Source organism: Selaginella moellendorffii, unplaced genomic scaffold (assembly GCF_000143415.4).
Source record: "Selaginella moellendorffii unplaced genomic scaffold, v1.0 SELMOscaffold_15, whole genome shotgun sequence".
Lineage (NCBI taxonomy): Eukaryota > Viridiplantae > Streptophyta > Lycopodiopsida > Selaginellales > Selaginellaceae > Selaginella > Selaginella moellendorffii.
In genome coordinates, this window is record NW_003314276.1 from 1952206 (window position 1) to 1975820 (window position 23615).

The 23615-nt window shown below is 46.3% G+C and overlaps 6 protein-coding genes, 1 long non-coding RNA gene, 1 other non-coding gene and 1 pseudogene across 12 annotated transcripts; 1 reads left to right on the forward strand and 8 right to left on the reverse strand.

Annotated features, from left to right (window-relative positions):
* Positions 1–2880: 2880 nt before the first annotated feature.
* On the reverse strand, positions 2881–4198 carry LOC9641312 (annotated as a pseudogene).
* A 3867-nt stretch (positions 4199–8065) lies between these two features.
* Positions 8066–8138, reverse strand: TRNAA-AGC. The gene has a single exon. It is a non-coding gene; the product is annotated as a tRNA-Ala (tRNA).
* A 508-nt stretch (positions 8139–8646) lies between these two features.
* LOC9641313 (origin of replication complex subunit 6) lies at positions 8647–10103 on the reverse strand. The gene is made up of 10 exons (XM_024675706.1): positions 9937–10103; positions 9820–9866; positions 9651–9755; positions 9503–9583; positions 9328–9439; positions 9203–9265; positions 9062–9149; positions 8970–8995; positions 8816–8897; positions 8647–8747 (listed from the first exon to the last, which is right to left on the reverse strand). The coding sequence occupies exons 1-10, from the start codon at positions 10054–10056 to the stop codon at positions 8698–8700; spliced, it is 774 nt and encodes a 257-aa protein (XP_024531474.1). The 5' UTR covers positions 10057–10103; the 3' UTR covers positions 8647–8697.
* A 96-nt stretch (positions 10104–10199) lies between these two features.
* LOC9641314 (elongation factor 1-delta) lies at positions 10200–11368 on the reverse strand. The gene is made up of 6 exons (XM_024675707.1): positions 11231–11368; positions 11053–11169; positions 10877–10991; positions 10718–10820; positions 10547–10660; positions 10200–10482 (listed from the first exon to the last, which is right to left on the reverse strand). Exons 1-6 carry the CDS (start codon positions 11314–11316, stop codon positions 10319–10321), a joined length of 699 nt encoding a protein of 232 aa, XP_024531475.1. The 5' UTR covers positions 11317–11368; the 3' UTR covers positions 10200–10318.
* A 73-nt stretch (positions 11369–11441) lies between these two features.
* LOC9641315 (protein RER1A) lies at positions 11442–12465 on the forward strand. The gene is made up of 3 exons (XM_024675696.1): positions 11442–11907; positions 12017–12197; positions 12266–12465. Exons 1-3 carry the CDS (start codon positions 11561–11563, stop codon positions 12314–12316), a joined length of 579 nt encoding a protein of 192 aa, XP_024531464.1. The 5' UTR covers positions 11442–11560; the 3' UTR covers positions 12317–12465.
* On the reverse strand, positions 12371–13852 carry LOC112346533. Its single transcript, XM_024675697.1, has 2 exons — positions 12913–13852; positions 12371–12769 (listed from the first exon to the last, which is right to left on the reverse strand). Exons 1-2 carry the CDS (start codon positions 13318–13320, stop codon positions 12653–12655), a joined length of 525 nt encoding a protein of 174 aa, XP_024531465.1. The 5' UTR covers positions 13321–13852; the 3' UTR covers positions 12371–12652.
* Positions 13853–14821: 969 nt separating this feature from the next.
* Positions 14822–16752, reverse strand: LOC9633193 (ribose-5-phosphate isomerase A). The gene is made up of 10 exons (XM_024675653.1): positions 16488–16752; positions 16257–16408; positions 16108–16179; positions 15953–16033; positions 15865–15894; positions 15710–15796; positions 15584–15644; positions 15448–15523; positions 15308–15381; positions 14822–15237 (listed from the first exon to the last, which is right to left on the reverse strand). The coding sequence occupies exons 1-10, from the start codon at positions 16711–16713 to the stop codon at positions 15119–15121; spliced, it is 978 nt and encodes a 325-aa protein (XP_024531421.1). The 5' UTR covers positions 16714–16752; the 3' UTR covers positions 14822–15118.
* A 164-nt stretch (positions 16753–16916) lies between these two features.
* On the reverse strand, positions 16917–19202 carry LOC112346521. 2 transcript variants are annotated; one of them, XR_002992459.1, is made up of 2 exons: positions 17485–19202; positions 16917–17390 (listed from the first exon to the last, which is right to left on the reverse strand). It is a non-coding gene; the product is annotated as an uncharacterized LOC112346521 (long non-coding RNA). The 2 variants fall into 2 exon arrangements; XR_002992458.1 differs by having other exon boundaries at positions 16917–17395.
* A 203-nt stretch (positions 19203–19405) lies between these two features.
* Positions 19406–22458, reverse strand: LOC9641316 (bifunctional nitrilase/nitrile hydratase NIT4A). Of its 4 annotated transcripts, none has more exons than XM_024675734.1 (10): positions 22337–22458; positions 22089–22268; positions 21713–22006; positions 21380–21661; positions 20769–21312; positions 20588–20692; positions 20420–20497; positions 20193–20352; positions 19783–20135; positions 19406–19712 (listed from the first exon to the last, which is right to left on the reverse strand). In XM_024675734.1, the coding sequence occupies exons 1-5, from the start codon at positions 22419–22421 to the stop codon at positions 21137–21139; spliced, it is 1017 nt and encodes a 338-aa protein (XP_024531502.1). In that variant the 5' UTR covers positions 22422–22458; the 3' UTR covers positions 19406–19712; positions 19783–20135; positions 20193–20352; positions 20420–20497; positions 20588–20692; positions 20769–21136. The 4 variants fall into 4 exon arrangements, with proteins under 4 accessions (XP_024531502.1, XP_024531503.1, XP_024531504.1 ...); XM_024675735.1 differs by having other exon boundaries at positions 20193–20364; XM_024675736.1 differs by having other exon boundaries at positions 19783–20129; positions 20193–20497.
* Between the last annotated feature and the right edge of the window lie 1157 nt (positions 22459–23615).

Below are 23615 nucleotides of genomic sequence, written 5' to 3' on the forward strand. Positions count from 1 at the left end.
CTGCTCCAGCTTCTTCTGTGGGTTTTGGTTGCGATCTTGGTGCTGCTCGCATGCTTTTTGCTAGTGCGATGGATGTTCTCTCGGAGGAAGCAGCGCAGTAATGCGATCTTTCAGGATCCCGGGTGGCAGATCGAAGTTGTGGTGGACGATTCTCTGACTGAGAAGAAACAGCTGGAAGCTCACACTCGTGGTTCGCACAGCAATGGCACTCTGGGATTCTCCTCAAAGTGTCCTGCCAACACTGGCAGTGACGCATAAGTCAGCACAGTGCATGCCTTGTCACATGGAAGATTGTGGACAAACAATCTTCAAGGAGATGAAGTTGCAGAGCAAGAAGACAGCAGGGTCTTGCTCACGGACGGTGAAGATCACATACAAGGGTCCACTGGTGGAAGTCACCAGACTTGGAAGTTATTGCGCAGCTGGCTCGGACCATGGACTGGAAAGTAGAGCAGGAACCTACCAAGTTTCGATTTGACTGAGCTATCCTCTAGAGGTGACGGGGGAGCAGACGTTAGTGCACCTCCAAAGGCCAGAGAAGTTGCTTGAGACGAAAGGTTTGAGAAAAGGTAACGTACTACTTTTGCTCTCTGTTCTTGCAGGTGCTCAAATCTCAACTTCGATGAGAAGAAGCAGAGCAGGGCATAGCGGCCAGATAGGTTTCTCCAGAGTCAAGAGCATCATAAGCCGGGAATCAAGCAAGTGCAAAATTGTGGAAGTATGGTCGAAGTCTACACTGCGGCTTGCAACACAGGTTGTTTGATAGGATGGGACGAAGAACAGGATAGGGTGGTCTACCTCGCAAATTAACCCAATGCATTCGTCGCAAGCAGCCTCGTGGACATGTGGAAGCATCAGAAGTGTTCAGGAGGACAAAGAAACACGACGTTGGTTGCCTGGAACACGATCATCATGGGACATGCACGTCTTCTATCAGATGCAACGAGAAGCTGGCCTGCCTCCAAACGCTGAGACTTTGCATGGAGCAGCAAAACGTCATTTCCTGGGATTTGCCAAGAACAACCTTTGCTCTTGAGTGCTATGAGCAAGCCGCAGCCAAACGCTCAGACTTTCATGGTGGCGCTCAAGGCACGTGGCGACTTAGCAGAGAAGAGGCTCCACTCGCAGATCTGGGAGAGAAATCTGGAGGGAATCCACTACTCACCGTGGTCGCTCAATGAGGGAAAAGCTTTTCTTGGGAGGTCGGTAAACTTTGCAAGGAAAGAGTGTCATGCAAGGTTGATGGAGCCGTCAATTAAAGATGGTACCTGAAAAGACGCGAAAGGATCTTAGCTGGCACACCTTGGTGAAGAGATAAAAAATATGAGAGACAATACTTATCTCTTAATTAATTTGCTGTAGTATCATTCATTGAGTAATTTAGTTATAAACTTATTTGACCCAGCATATGCTGTGTAATTAGCAAAATATTATTTTAATTTTTTAATATATTAAAAATTAAATTAAAATAGTATTAAAACAACAAATATTATATTCCACTTTAATTGAGAGAATTATGCCTAGAAAATGCTAGATGAATAAAAAATAAATTCTTGTAAACTTGATAATGTAACTATTTAGAACAAAATATATTCATTCATAAAAATATTATATACAAATTATTATTTAGAAATATGAATATATTTAGAAAAAAAATTGACAAATAAAAAATTAAAAACAAATAAAAGAGAATAATTACTGCAAAACATTACTTAGTTATAAGTTTTACTCAAAATATAAAACAATAAGTTTTTAGGAACATTAATATATTACTACCCAGATCCAATCAAAAAAATAATTATTTGTAAATATATATAATAAATTTAAATCTTATATTCCATAGTATTATATACTATAAATTAGTAAAAATATTTTAAAATATTATTGTTTAATCAAATACTACATACATTATTGTAGTTTTTTCTGACAATTATAAATAACTAAGGCTACATATAAAAATATAATATGTAATTTTATTGTTAAAGCCCCCCACAGTTGTGATTTAGCCAAAAAATGATGTCTGTTTGAGAGAAACCCTAATCATCTAGTAATAAACCTTACTTTTTAACTTCTAATATGGTTTCAACATTTTGATCTTTTGCACTTTGTGGTTTAAAAGTAAAGTGACTACTTTTGAGTGAGGATAGGCAGATGCCTGTGCAAAATGCCTGTGAAAAATTAAGTTAGATTTGTGCGGTTCATGAGATTTGGGGAGTTCTCATCATGACTTATTTTTCACTCTTTGTTCTCAAGTAACAAACTTTGAACTACAGTCTATATTGCGGTGGGGGGGAGGTAGGGTTTCACTGTGAGTTAGTTCAACTTGGAATTTTTCTCATACCTCTTACTGCCATTTTCATCAGGATATACAGCAAAAAATAGTTCAGGAGATACAAAGTATCTCCTTATTAACTGGAACTGGTTTCATTGGAATTCTTTGCAGGTTAAGACGCTTTTTCGACAGATTGTGTCTAAAAGGCCCACGCCTCACGCTGTTCTTGAGTCACTAAAAGACATCAACGTTTGATGCGGGAGACATCTAATGGGAAAATGTTCTCAATCTTCAGCTGCATGCTCAAGTTCCTCCAGGAGCTCACCGCCATCTGGACTTCGAGAGCGCCTGGCTGGTAGTGACGGACATAGTGAACGCATCCAAAGTGTATTCCAGCTTCTTATCTTCAGTGGGAGCATCAGCAGGTGATGACGATGAGAGGCAGATGATCGTCGTGGATGGCTGGCTGGAGTTTGAGGCTGCAGCTCGAATCGCTGTGCACATCAAGGAGAGTGGATGCGCTGCTGCTAAAAAAGACCGATGGCTTCTAGCGTGGTAAGAAAAAGTTCTATGTAACTGATTCAGTTTCCTTTTGTGGCCCTAGTGACTCATGAAACTTTCCTGTAGAGATTTTGGAAGCCACTTCCAATGCACGTAAGTAGAACCATGCCTGTCGCCGGGTCAGGCTTGATACTAAACTGCACTCCCAGGAATTCTTTGATGTGTTGCAGCGTCTTGATACCGTAAGAAGAGAGCTTACCAACCCTGACTTTGGAAACATCTTCTGGGCACAGAGCACAGAGGATGAACAGCAAACCCTGTATGGCAAATAGGAAAGTTTGTGAGATCACCTTCTTTCCTTTCCAGCTTCACAGATAGATACCTGGTGAGTTGAATCTACAACTCCTCCCAGCTTTATCTCCTGTAGCAAGGACATGGCTGCTTGCGTCCCCAGGTCCTCTGGAAGCTGGAGCTCGGATGCTCCTGAATGCGTAGCCGCACACTCGGAGCTTAAAATGCAGCCGGTGGTCGTTTCTGCCACCAATGAGATCCCATAGCCCAGAGATCTGTGCCATGACAAAGGAATCAAGATGAAAAAAGTTTACTTTGCAGCACAAAATCATGGAACTTACTTCCCAGACTCTAAACCAGTGTAGTGATCAGTAAAGATGTACACGTTGGGGAGCAAGCGATTTAGCACACCACATTCGATTGGCCATATGAGGTGAGACACGTGTGGAGTAACTTACTCCTCAGATACGTTTCACCATGCCCTTGTCCACCCATGTAGCAGCCTGGTGAAGGATTCTTAGCGAGGAGAGAAAGAAAAGAAGAGGAGTTTGGAGAAACTGACCGTGAGGCTCTTGGGGACAATGGGAACTTTGAGGACGACTTCACTACCACCCAAGGGAGGAGCTCCGCGGGCAACAACCTTGAGTTCTAGGCCTTCAATTGGAACACCAAAGTGCTTAAGCATTTTGGCAGTGTTGCTGTGCAAAAGGTGTCGACGCAGGGATCCCTGCTGTCATTTGTAATGCCTGTCACAGGCCACAAAGAATCCTAGTTAACAACCGAGAGACTTGGAAATCAAAACACGAAGAAGAAAGAAACAAGGAAGGAAAAGGAAAAAAACGATATGGATATGGAGGAAAACATACCTCTCAGTGTGATCGAAAGCGGCTTCTTTCCAAACAATCCCAAGATGATGAGAGGCTCAAGAAAATATCCAATTCCGCGACTTACTGCACTTCCAGGCCACCACATCTTTCTTCTTCATCCCTTGGAACACACCAATTGCGCCTCGCAAGCTGCCACATGAGGCATACATGTCAATCAGCACAGTAGACACGATCAAGCTCGAATCCCAGCCAGCAGCAATGATTTGGGAGTGGATTTGCTTACCTACCGGAAGAAATCTTGATCCACAGCACGCTCCAAGGGCTGCGACAGACTTGATCCTGCCCGGAGTGACACCATGGAGCAGCAATCTCCAGTCAACACTTTGCATGTGCCATGTGTCGCTAGGCCTTCTTCTCCCGCCCCATGCAGCTTGGCTGCCTCCCGGGAGCAAACATCAGCACGATTATTCGCTCACACGTGGTTAAAAAAATAACCCCTTTACAGTTACCCCCCATCGGACGGTTGCGATTAGCTGGATCCAGCGGCCCAGAAAGTTCGGCAACTCCTCCTTATTGTGATAGATTAATATTATAGTAGAATAAACAAAAATATGCTAGAAAGTAAGTTTATAAATTATAATCAAAAAGATTAATCTAAATGAACAACAACTATTAGATATTAAAATATCCTAGAATCTACAAGCATAGTTTAAGTATATTCAATACCACCATAGGTTTGCTGAAACAAACCACTTATGGATCTATAGTGTTTGGTCACTTTAAACCTATAGAAGCTTATTCACAAACCTATTTACATTATTATATAGAACTTTTTTCCCAAAACTTCTTTGATTAAACCCATATTAAAACTTGGGACTTAAGTTTCTCCTAGATTTTGTTGTTGATTAGATATTATGTTTTTCTTTCAACCATGCTCTATACAAATATACAAATTTTATAATTATAATTCAAGTTCTTTAAATCTTTTTTAATTTCATATTAGTTGACAAGAAACAACAAACATATGAACATTACAAATACTTGGTTAAAGGAAGCAAAAACAACATACTCAAAGGCATTATAGTTGAAAGTAAAAAATAACCATCAAGCAGGAATACCATCATTATGAGTATATAATTCTCAGGTATGGAAGTAATATTATAAATGGGAAGCTTTACAACATTACAATCAACCAATTCCCGAGTTGCAACTACATATAATTCTTTAAATGTTAAAATTCTGAAATCTTTCATCCTTTGCATAGGATGGATCCAAATGTTAAAGTTTGGAGTCATCATAATGTCTGAACATGAGGTGAGAAAAATAGATATTGGTATTGTATTTGAAACTAAAATAAATTTTATCTATAAATAGGGCATTTCTTATAATTACACTCAAAGAGAGAGTTAATTCTTCAATAGAAGAAAAACGTGCAACCATCATGAAACTTAAATGTATCAACGACCTTGTCTAGATCAGCTGAAACAAGGCACAAAGAAACTTGCCAAGCATCAGCAAGACAAAAGCACACAATTTACTTCGGACAACTCTCTATCACGAAATCAAAAAAGATTTAAAGAACTTGAATCATAGTTACAAAGTTGTACATTTGTACAGGACAGAATGTAACATCTAATCTACTTGGAGAAGCTTGAGTCCCAAGTTTTCAAGTTAAGTTTAAGTGACCAAACACCATAGATATATAATTTCCTATATAAATAACCATTTGTGAAATATGATCTAAAGCATGATTGTCTCTGATATTTTTATCTTTTGACCATGGTGTGCCCCCTAAGATCCTTTCGCCTGTTTTCATCTTTGTTTGGGTTTTGTTGGTGGCTCCGTCAATCTTGCATTACACTCTTTCTCCATTTTCCTCACAAAGTTTACCAACAAGCTCCCGAGATGAGCAACACCTCCTAATGCCCTCTCCACAATAAGATTGTATGTCCATTCCCGTCCCTGAAATAACATGTCATTGATGAAAAAGTTAAAGAACAAGATACTTACCATGTGTAAGGAGATAAGCTCCAGAGCCTTCACAGCTTTTTATGAAACTGACAAGCTTTAGTTTCGCCTTCACAAGGAGGTATTTGGCTTACGTGATGGTTAAGCCAAGATGGTCGAGCTAGTTAGAAGTCCCTAACTTCAAGCTGTTTTAGCTATAAGATGAAACAAAAAAGCTATGAACTAAAAACTATAGTCCCTATGAACATCATGCTTCATAAGGCACTCTCCAGGTACTTCAAATGAGTAGTGCAAGAGGAAGTGCCGGAGTAATACTGAACTTGGGGCAGAAAACTTCTTGAGAGGCAGCCACGTCTCCACACTTCCTATAGAATGTGATGAGTGAGCATGGATTCCGTCCATATTTCTCTTCCAGATCTGCGAGTGGAGCCTCTTTGCCTAAGTCGCCCCGTGCCTTGAGCGCCACCATGAAAGTCTGAGCGTTGGGCTGCCGGCTTGCTCATAGCGCTCGAGAGCAAAGGTTGTTCTCTGTGTATCCCAGGAAACGATGTTTTGCTGCTCCATGCAAAGTCTCAGCGTTTGGAGGTAGGCCAGCTTCTCGTTGCATTCGATAGAAGAAGTGCATGACCCGTGATGATCGTGTTCCAGGCATGTTTCTTCGTCCTCCTGAACACTTCTGACGCTTCCACATGTCCACGAGGCTGCTTGCGACAAATGCATCGGCTTCGTATTCACAATTTGTGAGGCGAGAGTGTTGCTTTCCAGGATAGGTAGACCAACCTATCCTGTTCTTCGTCCCATCCTGTCGAACAACCTGTGTTGCAAGCCGCAGTGTAGACTTCGACCATACTTTCACAATTGCACTTGCTTGATTCCCGGCTTATGATGCTCTTGACTCTAGAGAAACTTATCTGGCCACTATGCCCTGTACTGCTTCTTCTCTCGAAGTTGAGATTTGAGCGCCTGCAAGAATAGAGAGCAAAAGTAGTACATTACATTTTCTCAAACCTTTCGTCTCGAGCAACCTCTCTGGCCTTTGGAGGTGCACCAGCGTCTGCTCCCTTGTCACCTCTAGAGGATAGCTCGTAAATCCTTCATCAAATCGAAACTTGGCAGGTTCTTGCTCTAAATCCATGTTCCGAGCCAGTTGTGTCATAACTTCCAAGTCTGGCGACTTCCACCAGTCAACCCTTGTATGTGATCTCTGGGTGAGATCACAGTCAGTGAGCAAGAGCCTACTGTCTTCTTGCTCTGCAACTTCATCTCCTTGAAGGTTGATTCTACACAATCTTCCCTGTGACAACACATGCACTGTGCTGACTTACGTGTCACTGCCAGTGTTGGCAGGACACTTTGCAGAAAATTCCAGTGTACCATTTCTGTGGGAACCACGAGTGTGAGCATCCAGCTGTTTCTTCTCCGTCGGAGAATCGTCCACCACAACTTCCAGATGATCCGTCACTTCGATCTGCCACCCGGGCTCCTGAAAGATCGCATTCCTGCGCTGCTTCCTTTGAGATCACATGCATCGCTCAATCACCAAATGCTCTCCACAGTATAGGTATGATATTTCAAAAAGAGAAATGGATATCTTGCCAATCCTAATGTCCTACTTGCAGTGACACGCCACTTTGCATACTTTGAATAACGAAACTCTTTTTTTTTCTCGTTTTTCAACTTAGCACTCATTGAATGGGATCATGGAGACACAAGCCATCAGCGTGCACAAACTACTTCCTCTACAGAAAACTGGGGAAAAGAAACACGAGATAAATATCTATCCATTGCTGTTTTGATAGTCTCACGGTGCCCAACCGAAAGCATGAGACTGATAGATGCAAAAATGCAAGTTGGATTATCTTTGTCATGTAGATGGCATCCTTGTTGTCTTCACGCTCCTGCCTACCAGTCTTCTTTTTCTCGGCCGGTGGAGGTCTCTTATTATGGCTGCCTCTATTGCAGACACAACATATCAAAGTAGTTTCCATAGTGTCAGAGGCAAAAGCAAAAGAATTAACCCATCTGAGTACTGGAGTAAAAGCCAGTTTGTCACAGACGGTAGAGCAGCAATCCAGTGACCCAACAGTGGAGGGAACTGGCACCATCCGGTTTTACTTCTTCATCGTGGATCCCTAGCTCCTCAAGTGGTCAACCATAGTCAACACCAGTAAAATCGGTCAAAACGCTTGGAATGATTGAAAATAGTTGGAGATGCCGGGTATCGATCCCGGTGCCTCTCGCATGCTAAGCGAGCGCTCTACCATTTGAGCTACATCCCCTTAGAATAGAAACAAAAATGCAAAGCTTTTCTCACTCATCCTTGGAGATTCCAGCGTCTTTTGTCACATTTCAAGAGTTTTTTGATTGATTCTAGAGCTCTAACTATGGAGGAAAATACTCAAGGTCATGAGATCTCATCTTGGCAACGTCTTATTAAGTGCTCCAGGTTTAAGGCCGAGGGATTTTGTGGAGCATACCCCTGAGAATCAAAAGAGATGCATGTGGAATCCACAGGATGGGTTGCTTGATGCGTACAACAGGGCACTCCTTGCAAAGCTGGCAACCATGAAGAATGTTACTAATGCTTATAATAATAATACATATAGTAATAGTACAAACAAGAAAAGGAACAAGGCTAGTGAATTATTTTGCTTTGCAGTGTTATTCAAGATGGGTAGAAGCAATTGGTAAAACCAAGACAATATAAATCAATTGGTATGATCTTTAGTACCAAATCAATACTAATATTATTTGGTATTTTAATTTGCTATTAAACATATTTAAAAGTTTTTTAAAAATGAGTAACTTTACTTTTTCCTTTTTTACAAAATATCGAAATCACATTCTTTCGAAGTTTAAGCGCGTTTGCTTTCGGTCTCTGACAGCCCCTGAACAAACGAACGGAGGAATCGGGCACGCTTGATCAATCCAAAGAAACTAATCACTAAAAGCTTACCAGGTGATGGATTTTGTTTCGAGGATGACAAAACGGCCTCTTTCCATTCCTCGTATTCTAGGCATGTTGTCCTGCCTGGATCCTGCATGCAAACCAAACTAATGTCTTTAGAACCTGGAAGTTGCAACAAGCAGATCGACGCCTTCCTACTGACCTCGAGATTCGTGGCATCCGACAGAGCTGCAGAAGAAATGCTCGCACTGTGAGATCAGGCCTTGCAGAAAAAATATTGAGTTCTTTGCATACCTCTCTTGCATCCTCTAGTTCTTGATTCGGACTTCTCTTTCTCAACACCGACCAAATCGAAGCAGATATCTGTCATAGACGCGGCAACCTGTAGAAAAATAAAATCTAGAATCGGCAATACAATTGCTCGTTGGAGCTTACGTTGGAAAACTCAGGGTCCGACGTGCTAGACACCTCCATCAATTTAGCTTTGTCAACTTTAAGCTGTTGAAACATACAAGAAAAAGACAGTAAAACCGTGAGAAAAAGCATTGGAAACTGCTTGCCTTTTGCTTTCTCGCGCATAAATAAAACGCGACGCTGGTGAATACAGGGCGATCGAAATCAGCGCTTCGACGTCGTGCTTCTGGTAGAGTGGCCAAAAATCGCTCTTTGTATCTGGAGCAAAACGTAGAGAGAGCCCGTAAAGAAATAAACTAAAAGGAAAGAGGAAGCTCTTACGCTGCCAAGACTCTCTGGACAGCTTGTATGAGTCTCACGCATCCAAATTGCACAGCGAGCTCGCGCACATTCAAGCTTGTTCTGAAGAAAAAAATGTTATTCCCACATTTTTTTTCCATCTCTTTTCTTCCTGGCTTTGAAGAAATACCTGATACCAAGAGCATTCTGGACTGTGGTGAGTGATCTATTGTAAGCCTTATCAGAAAGACCACTCAGCTTGATTCCCTTTTGCCGATCGAATGGAACTTGCATCCTGTCCGAGAAGAAAAGAAAGAAATAAACTCCACCTGCAAAGAAATGCAGATCTGGATACTTACGTCGAGCACGCGATCTCGAAACAGAGCACGGATCGGCAGACATCGCCCTGGAATAACACACAAGAGCATTGGATACCCTCAAGTCACAGGCGGAAAGAAAGAAGCAAGCACACTCACAATGCCAAATGCCGCCGCATCAAATTCCATCCGGCAGAGGCGCAGCAGCTCCTCCGCCTTGCGCAGCACTTCGCGATCGGCCGCCATTCCCAGCCGCCGCTCCAGCGCCTTCATCTCCATGGCGCGCGAAGAACCTCGCGTTTGGAAATAGGCGGGAAGATAACGAGTTAACCTAAACCGCGAGGGTTAGAGATAAACGAACTAATGGTTTACTTTACGTCAACTATAGTCAACGTTGCGCCAATTTTATTTGGAACGATGGATGGATCATACAAAACTTTTTAAGATTGTAGAAAGCTGGAGGGAATACAACGACGACGACGAGAGTTCTTCCTTTCTCGCAGTGAAGAACACAATAAAAAAAAGGAGTTGGCCGAGTAGATCATATCTTGTTGAACGCGACGATGTCACAGCTCTGGATGTACTCCGCCGCCGGGCCCTCTGTCAAGTGCTCCTCGATCAAACCATCCACAGACACAAGCTCGTCTTCCACCGTCATCATGATCGTCAATTTCTTGATCCCATAGCCCACGGGTGTGAGCTTGGCTGCAATGCAAGCAACAAACTCGCTATCAATCCCAAGAACGAAAAGAAAAAATCGAAAACTTACAAGCACCCCAGAAGAGCCCGGGCATTTGCACGGCCCTCACAGCCGCCTCGAGCTTCACCATGTCGGTTTCATCGTCCCATGGTTTCACGTCCATAAGCACGGACGATTTCCCAGCTATACAAAAGAGAGAGTGAGCTCGAAGAACCAAATAGAAGAGAAGCTATGGCTTACACTCTTTCTTCTTGGCGGAGGCCTTGACCTTAGCCTCCCTCTCGGCAGCGGCAGTCTGTTCTTCCTCGGTTTCCTCTCCGAAGAGATCGAGATCATCATCGTCCTATTGAGTGAATCAAGTCAGCTTCAAGGCAGAAAAGAAAAAAAAGAGATTTTTACCGCTACAGCGACCGGAGTCTGTGGCGCTGGTGGAGGTACGTCGCGCATAGCTGGAGCTGCTGGAGCTGGGGCAGCACCACCTTTGAGAGACACCCCGACTGGAGATCCAGGGAAGCTAAATTCGTGGAACAATCAAGAAAAGATCTTTCTCCATCAAAATCTCAGTCCAGGCATACCTGGATTCGATCAATCCGGTGATGTGCGAGTACCAGCGCGACAAATTGATGAGATCGGGGGATGGAGCGCCTGCTAGAGCCAAGTAGACGAGCAGATCATCCCTGGAAGCTTGACAGCTGCGCGAACAAGCCAAAGTCAAGATATTTCATCGATTCCTCGACTCTTTCCTCGACTTACCCCGAGATGTAGCTGCGCTTGAGGAGGTACTCATCGAGACTCTTGAGCCCGGCACTGGAACCAAGATCGTCGAAGCTGATCGCCATAGCCTCGCCGCCGGGGTAGCTGCTCGAAAAGCCCTCCTAGGGTTTCTCCCATAGCCGCAGGATCTGGGAGAATTTAACGGTGGGGGAATATCCAGATCCGTAAGATTCGCATAAAATTTGGGCTCTACCTAATGGTTTAGGGTTCCTCACGGCGCCAAGGCAAATGGCGCAACGAGAGCAGCAGATTCGGGGCTAGGTTTTGCGCGCCAGGGGTGTAGGATTCGCGTTTCCGCGGCGCGCAGCTATGGACGGCTATGGCGACATGGATCCCGTCACAGGCGCTGTGAAGCCGGCGATGAAGTGGAAGGAGGATATTTCCCGCAAGTTCCAGGTCTATCTTGACAAATCGGCTCCGCATCTGGCACTGCGATGGCTCGGCTCGCTCGTCGCGGCTCTAATCTACTGCACCCGGGTCTACTACCTCAAGGGCTTCTACATTGTCTCGTACGGAGTGGGTATCTATATCCTCAACCTTCTCATAGGGTTCTTGTCGCCGCAAGTGGATCCCGAGAGCGAGGGGCCGATGCTGCCCACCAAAGGCAGTGACGAGTTTAGACCTTTCATACGTATGCTTCCCGAGTTTAAATTCTGGTGAGCTCCCCCTTTTCCCCCTTTTTCGTTCGATTTATAGACTAGACAGAGTGATCGTCCGAAGAAGTCACATACCAACTGCGATTTTTTTTCTTGCTGGTTTTGCAAGGTATGCATTGACAAAGGCGTTCTGCGTCGCCTTTGCCTTGACGTTCTTTTCGATCTTCGACGTGCCGGTGTTTTGGCCCATCCTGCTGCTCTACTGGGTGGTGCTCTTCGCTCTTACGATGAAGCGGCAAATCAAGCACATGATCAAGTATAAATATGTTCCTTTTTCAGTTGGCAAGCAGGTAAGAGAGATCGTTTTCTATGAGTTTCTTTCCTCGTGTCGCTGTAGTAAAACTTGGCCCTCTTGCAGCGGTACACGGGTAAAAAGCCTGCCGAGAAGGCAAGCTCGTCGAGAGATTGATGACGATTACGAGAACATGTGGTTAGTTCATTTACAAGGGGGGCTTCCTGAGCCTTTTCTAGAACTGACGAGTTGCTCTGGAAGAAAAAAAATATTCTCTTAACTTTTGGTGTGTGTTGTAATTCAAATGCGGTGCTGCTTTCTGCTCCTTCTGGTGGCTGGCCATGTGAGAGGAAGGGAGAAACATAAAGTACTCCGCAGCCGAAAGAGTTCTCCGAACCAGGTTCCTTGATTGGCGTTTGTCTTGGCTGAACAGTTGTTGGTGTTTCCTTTTCCTTTTTTTTTTTTATCTTTGGTTACAGGTCGCACTATAGGCTCAAAGACAGCAGCACTCATTCAGACCTCTGTTCCAGTTGCAGCTTTTGTCTCGGCCACAATTGGTGCGGGATGAGCTATGAAGGTTGGGAACACATGGCCAGGCATCAGGACCGACACTCCTTTCCCGTAAGAAGTCTGCTCAAGCGATCAACAGAGCCACCAACAGACAGAGAAAGAAGAAGGCAGTCAGCCCAGCGAAGTTCGAAAAAAGAAAAGAGCACAGGTCGGGAAGAACTACAGGAAGAACTACAGGAAGAACTGTGAAGGAGAGAACTTACAGTTGGAGACTTCCCAATGGTGGTGGAGGCAACAATTCCGGAAGAGCCCCACTGCAGTGGCCGCTGAGACATCTGCGAGAACTCGACGTCGAGGTCATGGGGGTGATGGAGCTGGCCGAGGCTCCGGCGGGGCCGAAGGATCCTCTCGAAGATGGCGATGACGAGGAACATAGAGACGAGGACTGCGATTGCGATGAAGGCGAATGAGACGGCACTGGCAGTGGTTGTGTCGTCGTCGTCTCTACGGAAGTTTGAGGCCGTGGGCTTTGCTGCTCCGGACGGTGGTGGTGCGGAGGATTCAAACAGGGAGGATGGGAGTGGCTGGAAGTCGATCCAGAGGTCGTCAGTGCCATCCGGGAGGCGTGGAGCTTGAGCTTGATCTAGCTCGTCCCAGCTCAAGCTCCGCATAGCTCGAGGATGGAGAGAAGGGAAGAAGAAGAGGAAGAAGAAGAAGAGAGACGATGGAACAAGTTACTTACGACAGTGACGACGCCACTCCGGAGCTTCCATCGCCCGAGCAGCGATCTTCTCCATCTCCCATGGCTCGAGGATTGGGTTCTAGAGATCGAGGCAGCGAAGAACGCTAGGGGAGACGAAGACGAAATAGTTTGGAGCTCTCGGTTCTCGAAGAACTGGAAGAAGAAGAAGAAGAAGAAGAAAGAACAAGCTGGAATGGAATTAAAAAGAAGAAATGGAGGCTAGCACATGGGGGACCTGGCGAGCTGCTGCTACTGCTGCTGCTCGCTCGATAGCTCGTGGCGAGTATGATTCGATTCGACAATCAAGGCTCTTACCATTTGGATCGAGGAGATTTTTAACAGTTTGATCTTTGAAGATCCACCTAGAACTTAAAACGAGGCGCGACACGTAGAGGCTTCGTTTGAGTTTGTGTGGCCCTGTGGCGAGTTCGTGTTCTTATATATTTTTGCTTCTCTTTTCTCTAGCATTGGTCTTCGTCTTTGGTGCTTATTTTTGCTTTTTTTTATTTTTTATTTTTTTCTTTTTTCTCTTTTCTGGCAGAGAAATGCTCGTCGCAGGAGAGACAAGGCAATGTGATAGTACAGTTAATTGGATTGATTGTTTTGGCCCCCCTCCAACTTGATTGAAATTGGAGGGGAGAAAGTAAGAAAATTTCCTGAGGTAATAAGTTCATCTTAGAACAAAATCCCAGAGATTCGTTCTCGCCAATTTGCTTTAGTCGTCAGTACTAGTCCTGATTCCTTTTGCATAGCTTGCATGACCAAACAGTAGAAACTTTTTGCCAAATCCAGGTTGTTTGTAAATCCAGTTTGTGGCTTTGTTGGCTGTTTAGCTTTGTTCTTGTGAGTTCTTGTCTCACTCTATTGTCTTGCAATCAATCAATCAATCAATTCCATCCATCAATCCATCGGTTTCAATCAGGATCACCGCCCCAGTGTGAGAAAAAACCCCATGTTTCCATCTGTCTCACAACGAAGCCGGGTGGAACGAGGAGGACATGAGCAAAAATCTCGTTTCTAGAAACCATATGAATTAAATTTGATCTATCCATATGAAGTTCTCCAAAGCTCCTAGAAACCATATGAAATAAATTCGATCCAATCGATTAAATCCCTCCAAAGTTCTCCCGAGCCACCCATATTGGAGAGAGTTGCTTTCACAGAAAAAAACAAGGACAGGTCCAGGGTTCGACTCCTGGGGCCACAAGATTCCACGTCCGACTAAATAATATTCTCTCCCATGTGTCTTTATAACACTTCGCATTCAAACCGCTACATGTGAAGCTCCAATCCCTGACTCAAATGTTGGAAGTTTAAATCGACCTTTTTCTTATATTTTTCTTCGTTTCTCTCTTTGATCATCTCTGCCGTGCGCGATCCACCAAACTATAGAAGGTTTAGAAAAGAACGAACCAACCAACGAAGAGAAATGAAAGAAACAAACCCCGCAACTTTATTCTCGATCGAGCCATTTCCTCAAAAAAGCCGAAGCTTCTTTTTTTTTTTCTACTTCTTCTCGCGATCATTCTTTGGATCTCTCGGCTTTTGAGCTCTACACTGTCTGCCGTGCACGATTGTTAGAAAGCGATTGCAAAGAATCTCTTTTTTTTTTCTTGCTTTCGATCAAGGAAGAGAAGAGAAGTAACCGAAGAGAACCTGGCTGTTAAAATCTTTAGCAGACGTCGCGTCGCGGGCGAGTGAGTTATTTGGTCGAGTGCGTCGTCTCGTCACCCGCTGGCCGTGGCTTCTTTCAAGCTCCTCACAAAATCTGCTAGCTCTACGATTGTGATTTCGTCGCCATCGCGGGTTGCAACCAGTACGGTGTTCGCAATCCCCACAAAAAGACCTGCATGGAAAAAGAAAGACAAAACGGTGAAAAGAAAGTTCTCTCGAGAGCTTTGGATCACAGCTCTTACCGCTTTCCACCACGCCAGGAATCATGTTGATTGAGCGTTCCATCTCTGCGGGATCTTTGACTCCATCGGGGAACCTGTGAGTTTTTCAAGATGAGTTTTTAGCACCAATGACGTTGGAAGTAACTGAAAAGTTTCCACACCTGACGTCGACCACCATGTTTCCAAGATCCGTGATAACGGGTCCATCTTTTCTCAGAGCGTTGCGAATCTCAGGAACTGTACATAGCACCAAATTGCAATACGGAACAAAAAGAGAGACAGAGAAAAAGAACTTACCTCCACCAAGCCCAACTAAGGCTCGAAGAACTGGTGAAATGGCGAACGGAAGAACCTCCACCTGGATAGATTCGATCAAATCAAACACGATCTATAGAGTAAAAAACGTTAGAGAAAGTTTCTTACAGGAACAGGAAATGTCAATCCAAGCTTTGAGACGACTTTGGTCTGATCGACCAGAATTATGCATTGTTTAGCCATGGCATCGACAACCTGTGCCACAAACGAGAAACTCGTGACCAGATAAAGAAAAGTTAAAGACCAGAGAAAAGAGAAGTCACCTTCTCCATTGTATGAGCAGCACCACCTCCCTAAAATTCGTGTTCTACGGGTGAGCCAAGCCAGGCGAGCAAAGATTTTCAGAGCTACCTTGATCAAGTTCATGGAGGCATCCACTTCGTCGGCTCCGTCGAAGGCAAAATCGATCACATTCACGTCATTCAAATCAACCTGATACAGTGAATGATTTACGAGTGCCACGAAAGAAGAAAAGAAGAAAAAGTTCTCTACTTCCTCGGACTCACAGTTTTCACGCCATACTGACGAGCAAGGATCCTGGATTGATAGCTCGAGGCCACACCCACGACGTCCTTTAACTGTTCTTGCCACAAACAAACGAGGAAAAAATCTCACTAAGCCCCGAGAAAGCATGCAAAGAAAAAAACTTCCAAACCTTTCCTTGCGAGACGAGCTTCCCGAGCTCTTGAATCGCCATGGAAGAAGTGCTGCCAGTGCCAAGCCCCACAATCATCCCAGGCTTGACGAGCTCCACAGCCCGCTTGGCCACGGCACGCTTGAGCGAGTCCTGGAGCGTGGGATCGATCGCTGCACAGCGCAACACGAATCCGGCAATGCCATTGCCGATCACTTAAACCCTAAACCCTGGAACGCGCATCGCCACTACCTGGAGCAGCAGCGGCGGCGGTGGTGACCGCGCGCACGACCTCGAGTCGATTCCCCCCGCGCAGCGTGCTCGCCATGAAATCTGCCCGAAATACGAGAGAGGAGAAGGAGGAGGAACCCTTGAAATTCAAATGCCGCGGCAAATCGCCCCCGGGGCTGCCAAATCTGGCGGCGCCGCTAGTGGAGATAGCGGCGGCGGCGTTGCCATGGATCGCCGTAGCTGCCATCGCCGCGAAAAAGAGGAAGTGGGCATGGAGGAGGAAGCATTTGAATGTGGCCACGGCAGCGCTGGTCCATTCGATGTGGTGCCGCGGTGGACGGCCACGATGGCCTATGATTTCTATAGCATGCGGACAAAGATCCTTGTTCTATCGTGGAAACACTACACATTTTCTTCTACAGTACTTAGAAAAACTTTCAAGGCTTTCCAGAGCCAAAAACTCGATTTTTTTCGATTGAATCAAAGAGAACTTTCGATTTATCTCTGTTTAACATGATGATCTACGAAGTTCTTGAGTTTTTTCAGCCCAGAACGTAGATTTGCGTGAGCTCTACTTCACGAAAGCTCTCCATGTTACAAAGTTTCACAGATTTGCGTGAGCTCTACTCACGAAAACTTCACAAAAGCCTGCTTTTTGATCGATCAAACTGTGCCACTGCGAGCTCAGTAGAAAAAAAAAAGAGAACTAATACCAGCAGCGTCGTCATCATTCGTAGCCAGCGTCATGCTTCATGATTTCTCTCCGAGTCTCTCGCCCTCTAGAAAAGAAAAGAAGTCTCCACAAACCTCACTGTACGCGGTACTAGCGCTTCGCAGAGGGATCTCTCCTTTCTCTTCCAAAACGGTGCTCACTAAAAGCATCAGTGCCACCAGCAAGTGTCCTGGATCCCAACTTAAGAACGTCTGGCCTTCCCAAAGACCACGAAAAAAAGTTAGAAACACGACGAGAAGTTTTCGTCCGAGAATACAAGGAGAGTGTAGACGCAAACTTAGATACCTGATGATTTGGAGACGCGAGCACTGATTACTGTACGCTCCATCGCTCAGACCGGGCTCCAGTCTTTGTTCCGGCAGACGGTGCCTGCGAAAATCCATCCTTTTGGCGGAGCGAGCACGGGAAAGGAAAGCAAAGCCATATATCTATCAGTCTACACAAGTTAACCATCGCGCAGCCCACTCCAAGCGTGAAAACGACATACGAATCGAGCGAGCAGCTTTTGTTAGTCTAGTAACTAGTGCAAGCGAGAAAATACCTACAAGTACACGTATGGTTGTAGTGGCGATGTCGAATTCTACCTGGCCAAGGTGACACCTACGACGACGAGGAATTGCCAAAAACAAAGTGAGGGAACCGAAAACCAAGAGCAAAGAACGACAAAACCAAACTTCTCTCTCGCCGATGATCGTCAGAAGATCTCGAGAGATTTTGCGAGTTCCTCTCTTCCTCCAAGTTGAATCGCGGGACTTGGAAGCCTTGCTCTCGCTGGCTGCAATCACAGCAAGACCACAAGTGGGATTAGTATGACGATTCAATGATCACGAGCTAAAGATGCACACAAAAAAATGGAGTAGAGATCACGGCTATAGCGTCGAAATGATTCACAAGCTTCTGAATCCGGCCATTGTTTCCCACAGCTTTCTTGAACTTCGTACTCTTACTGGTGAGTTTCTTTCAAGGGGAGACCAAGGACGAGACGAGGAGACGAGAAAGACCACAACGTTTTCTGATCCTCCTGCCTTGGAAGAGCACCAGGTTCAAGAAAGCCGTGGAAAAGCATGAGAGGATTCTTTGAAATGAGTAAACTTGGCAGTGATTCTTCGGTTCTCTCCTAGATATCTAGAGTACTTGCTCGAGAGCCGTGACATCCCACAAACTTTAAATTGTTCGCGACAAAGCGAAGATCACGAGCTGCGAGCTCTTGGGTCTCACACACTCCTTCCTGACGAAAAGAGAGAGCGTGTAGGAAACTCGAATCACTAGGACGAACGAAGAGGATGATGCAATGCAAGCTCACACCAAAATCGCAAGCACGAGAACGGACGAGAACCACGCAAGAGGAATGAAACGGAAGTGACAATCGTCAAAGAAACGAGAACGAGCAGCGCACGTTTAAATAGCTGCTGCGACTCACACCACTGCAGCTTTGCTAGAGACAGGGCTAGCTCTTCCTTGGCAGTCCACAGGAGAGAAGAAAAAAAAAAGGAGAGAAAATCAAAGAGAGGCGGATTTGAATCAGCCCCTGGCTGGACCGGCTGTGGGATTAGAAGAATTGGGTGTGAATTTGGGATTTCCTCCTCCCTGGCCATGGATTTGCGACAAGCACACAGAGATCAAGGAGAAAAAGCGGTTGTAGCCTCTCCTGGGAGGCCTGGAGCTCCCTCTCTCTCGCCTATACATCTTAGCTCCTGCCCAGCACGCACACACACGCGCATACTACTACGACATGGAAATCAATGAATGCGCTCCCTGGAAATCTGTCCCCCGCAGCAAGCACAGCCAGCGAGAGAAAGGGGAGAGAGAGAGAGAGAGGGAGAGAGAGAGAGAGAGGAGAGAAAAGAGAGAGAGAGAGAGGAGAAAGAGGGAATTTTCCCCTTTCGCCGAGGAAATCCCTGCCCTGGCGCTGGCGCTGGCGCTGCCTCGCCATGGCGCACGCATGCACGCACAATCCGCACGCCCGCACGCCGGTCACGACCATAGCCAAGCCAAGAACCCTAAAAAATCCCTCCCAGCGTAGAACTCCCATCGTTTTTGTATATATACCCCGCCAAAGCCGTATGTACGCCGGCCAGTTGGGGGTTCGATTCCCCTCCGCAACCGCCAGCGAGCGAGCGTACATACTCTCTAGCGTATGTACGGACACGCGTGCTTTGCTCGTAGGCTGGTATTGGGATTTGAGACGTAAAGTGTACGTCCTGCATACATTCAATCAAGTATGTATCTTAGTACCATAACTTGTATGTGTACATGTATGTATGCATGTATACTGACAGAGCTATGCTACAAGCACCGCGTTATCTTTGCTTTCTTTGCAGTATATTTTTTTTTTTTCGTGGGCGTATTGGTTTACGCTCACACGCCGATGTCGTTACCGGGATTCGGGACCAAAGCTCAGTAAGCAATGCAAAGCAAAGAAAATTCAAAGAAAAAAGCGCGAGACGAGCGGGCGCTTCTATGTTTGACTTTGGCGAGCTCAAAGTTTCAAGCTGGCTGGCGAAAACCAAAATCTATACAAAAAAGAAGCGAGTGTTAAATGAAGCTCGGAGCGCGGGCGAACGAGAATGGAAGTTCTCTTACCTTGCGCAGCGACTCGTGAGTGAGTGATAGCTTGAAAACGTATAAACAATGCTGTCTGTGATGTTTGAACGAACTTGGCAGCACCGCTGGCCGTGTCTGTCTGTGCCTTGCCTGCCTGATTGACCGATTTGTTGCGAGATATAACTTAAAAAGCTGTTCTTCTCTGAGTCCGTGCAGTGCGACGCAAGCAGCGGTGAATACGCGACGGCTTCGCATAGCTTGTTTCAAAAAGAAAAGAAAGAGAGCAAATAAAAAACGGCTTTTCACCTTGATTGTCTCCCCCGCCTCTCAATCCATGCTCCAACAGCTCGACAGTGATTGCACAGCCAGCGAGCGCGGCGGGGATGCTGCTTCTGCCAAAAACCAAAGAGAAGATCAACGAGCAAGTCATTTAGAGAACCACTGATTACCTGGACAGCGATCGCCCACCAGGAGACCTGCTTTTAAATGATTAGACTGAAAGCTCTTGACAAAGAAGTAAGAGAAATCAATCAGTCAATCCATCCGGGAGCCAGAATTTTTCATCTGATCACTACTTAGCCGTAGGAGCTAGCTCCAAAAGCCGAAGGCCTTAAAGGTAAGCTGTAGTTAGGTGCCATAGCTCAAGCCAAGCCTGTTTGGTATGCTTGCACTGTACCTGGGAAGGAGGACGACGCTGTACATGGTACTGCCTACCTACGAAGCCATGTGAGTGGCATATACGCGTGGCCCCTGCCTGAGAAAGAAGTAACCATCAGTCTATCTCCTAGTTTGTATATAGTTGCTACATGCTATACCTCTATAGAGATGGAAGCTTTCCACCCACCTTTCATTTGTTTGCAAGCCGTTGGACACACCTACTTGTAAATTACTGCCTTTGCGTGCCAGGAAAGGAGACTCTTCAGGAAACCAGAGGAAGGAGGAGTTCCTCCTGGACAACCAAAGAAAACAATGAAAAAGTTAGCAAGGGCTTAACAAACTCAAGAGCAATGCAAGGCTTCCTTTACCTCGGCAAGTGGTTGAAAGAAGCATCCGGCGACCAGGTCCAATCCAAGCCGCGGGCCCTATAGTAAGCTGTTAAAGGCCTTTTCAGTGCTCTTAATCGCTCCACCACCATGGCGTCGTCGTTTTCAGTGAAGCTGCACAGAGGAAGTAACCACCGATACAGACACCTGGGCTGAAATTTCTCTCTTTTCTCTGCTTTTTTCTTCTCGGAAACGTTTCCCGTCAGTGATCTCTCTCGCGGGAGCCATGCTTGCTGTGTCCTGGGAAGCTTTGCAAATGCACGTAGTCACACACAACTGTTTAGTCATTCAAGTATAGACAGGAGCCACACTTACTGTACACAACTGAAGCGGGGTCGTAATCCCTGTAACTATGGTAGCATGGGACTACCCGCCTCGCCTAGCTTATAATCAGCCCTCTTTTCGTCTGGAACAAAAGTCACCGGCACATATTGCTTCTCATTTATTGTGAGACTTAGCACCTCTGGCCGCGAGTAATGACCCACCACATCAAACTCAAACTTGGTCCTGATGATCTCTCCCACGTCTGCTTGAAAGTTGATCGCGGTCATTAGTTCCGCATTCAAGCACGCAAGGAAGTGGTGACAACGTACCTAAATCGGCTGATAAAACGGCTTCGCCTTCGTAGTGTGGTCCCGCAAGAATGTCGCCGGACGGGGATATGATTGCACTACCACCAGCGCAGACCACCTTGTCTGGAGATGGCTCTTCAGCGAATCCCGCGAATGTGTAGTCTGGGCTTGGAGGATAATCCCTTCTCCGGCAAAACTGGTTGCAGGACAAAACGAAGCATCCGCCCTCGACAGCAATGTGCCGGATTGTGGCCTGCCAGGTTTCTCTCGAATCAGCTGTTGGTGCACAGTAAAACTCCACACCTGTACACAAAGACGGGTTAGAGCACACTAAGACAATCGGACTTCCATTACCTTTAGCATATAATGCTGTTCGCAACAGAGGCATGCGGTTTTCCCAGCAAACAAGACCGCCGACACGGCCAAGCTCGGTTTTGTAAACAGGCAAAGTGGAGCCGTCACCATAACCAAAGATCAGCCTCTCGGCAGCGGTAGGAACGCACTTACGATGCTTCCCAAGGAAAACACCCTGTGAGTCGAAAAATAAAATGCTGCAGTATAGTGTACCACCCGAGCGCTCGATCACGCCCATGACTAAGTTCACTCTAAACTTGGCAGCAGCAGCCGCGAGAAGATCAACCTCCGGACCTGCGAGAAAAATGATAAGATCCTTTTCCAGAACTTTGGAAGAAAAGAGTCTCTTCTTAGGAGATCTAGTATTGTTTCTCACCTGGGACATCGATAGCACACGAGTGATATCGACGAAACTCTTCACGGCCCTGCGAAGATCGATATCCAACAGCAGTGCCAAACGTGGATCCTCGAGGATATCCTCCCAGAAACGCCTCTGGAAAGACTACCAGCTGCGATCCCAGCGTCGCGGCCGCGGCGATCAGCTTCTCGGCCTTGGCTGCCACAACAGTGCATCCATTTCATGCGAAATATTCCCAAACCAAAGCGATCGACCAGAAACCTCACCGATCGTTGCAGGAGTGTCGCCGTAAATCGTCGACGCTTGCACGACGCTAGCGCGCACCCAGTTCGATGCGGGAAATGCCGCCATATCCACTTCCGGCAGCGACGCTGGCACGAGCGCGATCTCCTCCATCGCTAGAACCCTAAAAATTCTTGACTAAACCCCTAGAGCCCTAACATCCCAATGGTAAAAAGTAACGATTAAAAGGTGGCAAGGGCCCGTTAAAATCGCGACGCGAAAACAGAATGTTTGAGTGACAATGCCAACTCAAGATAGAAACTGGTACTTAGTCAATGAATCACTGTTTGAAAAACCACCCAGTTCTCTCCAAGAGCCCTAAATTTCCATTTCCATTCTTCCCTCTCGATCGACATCACGATTGCGCGATTGCGATCCATGGGGCGGTCCAAGATCCCCATTACTTGGATCAAGAACGATGCCTCGCGCCAGGTTACATTCAACAAGCGCAAGAAGGGGATGAAGAAGAAGGCCGAGGAGCTAGCGATTCTCTGCGGTGTGGATGTCTGCATGATCTGCTATGGCCCCGCGAGCTCCTCGGCCGGGTCATCCAGCAAGCAGCCCAATTCCACGCCGGGATCGATCGGCAGCAGCAATCAGCAGCCACAATCCTCCGCGGGATCGTCGTCTTCGTCTTCCTCCTCGCCGCCTAGCGCGAATCCGTCGCTGGCGGCGGTGCCATTCAGCTGGGGCATGCCGGGGGTGTCGTCGGTGATCAGCAAATTCGAGGGGCTGCCCAAGGAGGAGCGCGACAAGAAGAAGCTGGACAACACGAGCTTGCTGGAGCAGCAGATCAAGAAGCTCCGCCGGGAGCTCAAGGCGAAGCTGGATCAAAACTGGAAGCTGGAGCAAGAGAGGGCCTACAACCTTGCATGGGACGATCGCATCGATGGCTACGACCTGGAGGAGCTCAAGCGCCTGGCGGATTGCCTGCTCGACAAGCTCCGGGGTACGTTCGATCGAATCAGCTGCTTCGAGCAGCAGCAAGACCATCTCGTGATTCCATCCCCATCGATCGATCCCAGCAGCGTTTTGGCGGAGGAGCTCCCCACCCCCAAATCATTCCTCCCTTTTCTCAATCCCGGCTTTGATTTGCCACCGCCACCCATGAATCCCACAAGTCCTCACATCCACAACCAGGACGATCACATCTATCTCCCTTCCACCACCACTGTTCCGGTGCTAGGATCATTCATCGATCACACAGCTCCATACCACCCTTCGCTGTTTCCACCGCTTGGAATCGACATAAACATGATCCCA

Bases quoted from the DNA above. Each gene is read 5' to 3' on its own strand.
- LOC9641313 (XM_024675706.1), bottom strand. From the start codon at position 10,056: ATGGAGATGAAGGCGCTGGAGCGGCGGCTGGGAATGGCGGCCGATCGC. The intron at 9,584-9,650 runs GTATTTCTTCAA...TTTTTTCTTCAG, and splicing joins CAGAATGCTCTTGGTATCAG to AACAAGCTTGAATGTGCGCG. The intron at 8,996-9,061 runs GTATGCAAAGAA...TTTCTTCTGCAG, and splicing joins AACTAGAGGATGCAAGAGAG to CTCTGTCGGATGCCACGAAT.
- LOC9641314 (XM_024675707.1), bottom strand. From the start codon at position 11,316: ATGGCGATCAGCTTCGACGATCTTGGTTCCAGTGCCGGGCTCAAGAGT. The intron at 10,661-10,717 runs GTAAGCCATAGC...TCTTTTGTATAG, and splicing joins CTCCGCCAAGAAGAAAGAGT to CTGGGAAATCGTCCGTGCTT. The intron at 10,483-10,546 runs GTAAGTTTTCGA...CTTGCATTGCAG, and splicing joins CGGGCTCTTCTGGGGTGCTT to CCAAGCTCACACCCGTGGGC.
- LOC9641315 (XM_024675696.1), top strand. From the start codon at position 11,561: ATGGACGGCTATGGCGACATGGATCCCGTCACAGGCGCTGTGAAGCCG. The intron at 11,908-12,016 runs GTGAGCTCCCCC...TGGTTTTGCAAG, and splicing joins CTTCCCGAGTTTAAATTCTG to GTATGCATTGACAAAGGCGT. The intron at 12,198-12,265 runs GTAAGAGAGATC...GCCCTCTTGCAG, and splicing joins CTTTTTCAGTTGGCAAGCAG to CGGTACACGGGTAAAAAGCC.
- LOC112346533 (XM_024675697.1), bottom strand. From the start codon at position 13,320: ATGCGGAGCTTGAGCTGGGACGAGCTAGATCAAGCTCAAGCTCCACGC. The intron at 12,770-12,912 runs GTAAGTTCTCTC...TCGCTTGAGCAG, and splicing joins CCATTGGGAAGTCTCCAACT to ACTTCTTACGGGAAAGGAGT.
- LOC9633193 (XM_024675653.1), bottom strand. From the start codon at position 16,713: ATGGCAGCTACGGCGATCCATGGCAACGCCGCCGCCGCTATCTCCACT. The intron at 16,180-16,256 runs GTTTGGAAGTTT...TGGCAAGAACAG, and splicing joins AGCTCGTCTCGCAAGGAAAG to TTAAAGGACGTCGTGGGTGT. The intron at 15,382-15,447 runs GTGTGGAAACTT...AAAAACTCACAG, and splicing joins AACATGGTGGTCGACGTCAG to GTTCCCCGATGGAGTCAAAG.
- LOC9641316 (XM_024675734.1), bottom strand. From the start codon at position 22,421: ATGGCGGCATTTCCCGCATCGAACTGGGTGCGCGCTAGCGTCGTGCAA. The intron at 21,662-21,712 runs GTAATGGAAGTC...CTTTGTGTACAG, and splicing joins AACAGCATTATATGCTAAAG to GTGTGGAGTTTTACTGTGCA. The intron at 21,313-21,379 runs GTACGTTGTCAC...ACTTTCAAGCAG, and splicing joins CGTTTTATCAGCCGATTTAG to ACGTGGGAGAGATCATCAGG.